This window comes from Pristiophorus japonicus, chromosome 6, assembly GCF_044704955.1.
Source record: "Pristiophorus japonicus isolate sPriJap1 chromosome 6, sPriJap1.hap1, whole genome shotgun sequence".
NCBI lineage: Eukaryota > Metazoa > Chordata > Chondrichthyes > Pristiophoridae > Pristiophorus > Pristiophorus japonicus.
Genome location: NC_091982.1, coordinates 68171877 through 68175354, shown reverse-complemented (window position 1 = coordinate 68175354; position 3478 = coordinate 68171877). Strand labels below are relative to the sequence as shown.

The following is a 3478-nucleotide window of genomic DNA, read 5'->3' as shown; positions in this document are numbered from 1 at the left end:
GTCCCTTTTTTAAAAACGTCATTCAGGGTTTAATACAGAGTGTAATGCCTCCCCGGGTGCACGGCCTATAGGCAAGGCAATTCTGCCGGCATTGTCGGCACAAGAGAATGCTGTGTTGGTTTCATTAAGCAGAGATGCAGATTTTCCGCAGGAAATTCACATAATTACTTCCACGGATGCAGGTAAAGCCCCGTCTAACTTTCAAAATGCGGAAATGTAGCCCAGGGAATTGTTTGGTCCGGTTCGGGGTTCCCTCTGTGACTTTTTGCCCACCCACTCCCTTCAATTTATTGGTTAGATTTAGCTGGGAATCGGCACTCGTCTTGAAATATTGAAACTGTCAACACGCAACGGGATGGAGATTGTGGAGCCAGTCAGTGCAATATGGGCAGGGAATCCGGGCGGCACAGGACCCTCGCCTACTTCATGTCGTTTTGAAGATTCTGAAAGTTCTCCAATATGGGGGGTAGGGGGTAGCCTAGAATGAAACAGGGTGTGTGTGTGTGTGTGTGTGTGTGTAGGGGGCGGAATGAATTCACCCGCACAGCGGGGCACTGCAGCGGCAGTTTTCGGTAGGGTAAAGTATGGCTTTACCATGCGAGAGGACAGGGCGTGAAAGTAGTATCATCATCAGTTCTGACTGAAAGAAAGGAAAACACATCTCCAACAAAAGAAAGCCCATTCGATTCAGCGGGGTTGTTAGGACAACGAAAAAATATCCTTAGATGATTAGTTCCACTTCAAAGGAATTTACATTCAGCGCTGGAGAAGCCGGTCTCTTATTGAACCACAGGTTTTTTCCACTAAACAGGAATCGTATGTTTGGTCATTGTGTTTAATTTTCTCCATTCAGAGAACACTTGTATTAAAATAAATAGAAGGGCCATTATAAAGTGCTAATTGTGGTGTGTAAACGTATAAAAAGGATCTATAAAATAGAAGTGGGGAAAGAGACAACACGGGGCATTGCAGTGGGTGTGATAGACTACACCCTGATAAAGCCGACACTACACAAGAGCGAGAGAGAGTGAGAGGGTCTGCACACACTGGGAACGAAGGGTCATTGGAACCGCACTGTCATACGCGGCTTGTAAACCGGGGCGTCTCCCAGCACCATTGTGCCCCAGGACAGGCGCTCGGCACCTGGCGAGAGAGAGCCGCACAATCTCACTCCCCGGTGTCCCACTGACACACATTGGCAAATCACGCGCAATATCTTTTATTGATGATCTCCTCTGATATAAAATGTATTCATAACTACTAATAAATAATACGGTGACATTTCAGCACCCCAGTCATTCCCAAATGGCATTTTAACAAACAGGAATTCGTTGATTCATTTATAAGATTTTTCTGTCTTTTAAAAAAAACATTTAATTCACGTATTTCTCGTTTGTAATATTCAGGTTTTTTTCAGGGTAAAAACGCGGCTAAATCTTGCTCTGTTCCCATCTGTTGACAATATCGCCATGCAACCTTTACAGGCTGCACTCGTGGGTTTAGATTGCGAATTGGAACAGGTTCGATATAAATATTTTCATAGGGGTGCGCTTTAAAAAAATAAATCTCGAGCAACGTTTCTTTCTTTATATCTCGTTCGATATCTCAAAAACACATTAATTCGATTGGGATATAAATACATCGATTAAAATAACAGTAAACAACGCACACATTTAATCTAAGAACCAGAATCTACTCCGAACACAAGCTATCCGGTGAAGCACATCTTTCCCCACAGTATCCGTTTGGATAAATTGGACAATATCTCTGTGTCATATCGGACACGAACCGACCGCTCACACTTTCAGACACGGGAGATTACTGATGCCTGTTAAAAAATCGTTGTACTCTGAAAGTGATATATTCCCATCAGATATTGAGGTGATGTCAGTGTTGATAATGAGTCAGGGAGAGGGGATGGGAAATGAAGTTGGAGCCGATTAATTTTGCAGCGGGGGGTGGGCGGGGGCAGTGGTCTCGGCCCAGGACAGGTGTCCTGTGAGGAGGGAGGGGCACACGGACAGCTATTGAGAAACTTGGGCCGTGGTGTTCGCTGCCGAAGTTGTCCTTTCACCCTCGCCGCTCCAAGGTGAGATGTCCGCACTCACAGACCCGCGCACCTCACTGCAGCATGTTTGAAAATTCACTCCTCAATGACTCTCCGAGCACATTCATCAGCATATTTATTGGTCCACACAAGTTTACATAGTTTACATAAATTAGCAGTGGGTTGCTCTCTATTCGAGTGACCAAACCTAGCAGAGAGCGTCCAGTTACAGCGACATTACATTACAGGAGATTTCAGTGTGCCTCGTGTTTTCAGACATTAACTGTCCATCTTTACAGTGGTGCCTTGTTGGGATAAGCCGCTTCAGTAAACACACACACGTGTGCAGCTTTACAGGACCGGGTTGAGCTGACCGCTGCTCTCAGTCCAGCTCATGGTGCCAGAGTTCAGTTCTGTGTGTACTTGATCACCTTTGGAGCCTGTGCTCTGCCCTCCCCCGCGGGAGGGTGATGGCTCACAGTTCTCGCACAGTTGCTGCTGTTCCTGCTCTGACAGGTGTACCAGGCGTTGAGGAGGCCGCCGGGCGCGGCGTGCGCTCTGCAGGACGGAGAGTGCGGCGCGGCGCCCGCTAGGTTGGAAAGCAACGGGCGCAAAGTTGGACCGAGCCGATTGGCGTACAGCGGATTGAGCCTGGCTTCACACCGGTGTGAGGGAGAGGGCAGCAGTCGGACGGGAGGTGCCGAATCCAGTCTCAGGTTGTCCACTTTGATTCTGCCTTCCGGCCCGGATGCAGGCAATGGACCAGCCGTGACACTGGGTCGGATCAAAGACAGTGGGTCAATTCTCGGGTCAGAGTGGACTGGAGACAGATGGTTGCTGAACTGGGACAGGGTGCAGGACAGCGCGCCGAAAGCAGCGCCGGCTTTGATTCCAGGCGGAGGATCCAGTGTAAGCTCGGGCCCAATGGCAGCGGGTTGGCCCGAGAGAGTTCCCGGGGCCACCCCAGCTCTGCTTCTCGCCGGCGGATCCAAGCTCTCCTGAAGCCCAGTGGAAGGTAGCGAAGACACCCTGACCGCGGCTGGTGCGGCGGGTTTGTGCCCAGGCTGGGTGCAGGGTGATGGGCTGGAGGGGGGTTTGGGCCTGGTGGGCAGCAAGTCCCCTGGTGAAATTTCACTCTCTGATTCGGAAAATGACACTCCAGTAAACTCCTGGCGCTGATCACTCAGTGAGAGGGTGGGTTTGCAATGCACCTTCATGTGCTTTCGAAGGGAGCTCGGGTGTGTATAGGATTTATCACAGTCTTTCATTCGACAGGCGTACGGCTTGTCACTTGTATGCACATGGGAGTGCTTCTTCCGATCGCTACTGTTCGCAAATCTTCGGTCACAGCCCTCGAATTCACACTGGAAAGGCTTTTCACCTAAATGAAGAATAACAATTTGAAATAAATCTCATTGATTTCCAGACCCC

The 3478-nt window shown here is 49.3% G+C and overlaps 1 protein-coding gene across 1 annotated transcript in view; it reads right to left on the bottom strand.

The window, feature by feature from the left end:
- Nucleotides 1-2454: 2454 nt before the first annotated feature.
- LOC139266119 (zinc finger protein ZIC 1-like) overlaps nt 2455-3478 on the bottom strand; it is a 3761-nt gene continuing 2737 nt past the window's right edge. Inside the window, exon 2 of the mRNA XM_070883967.1 lies at nt 2455-3428. Coding sequence (XP_070740068.1) covers nt 2455-3428 — 974 coding nt within the window. The remainder of the gene's footprint in view (nt 3429-3478) is intronic.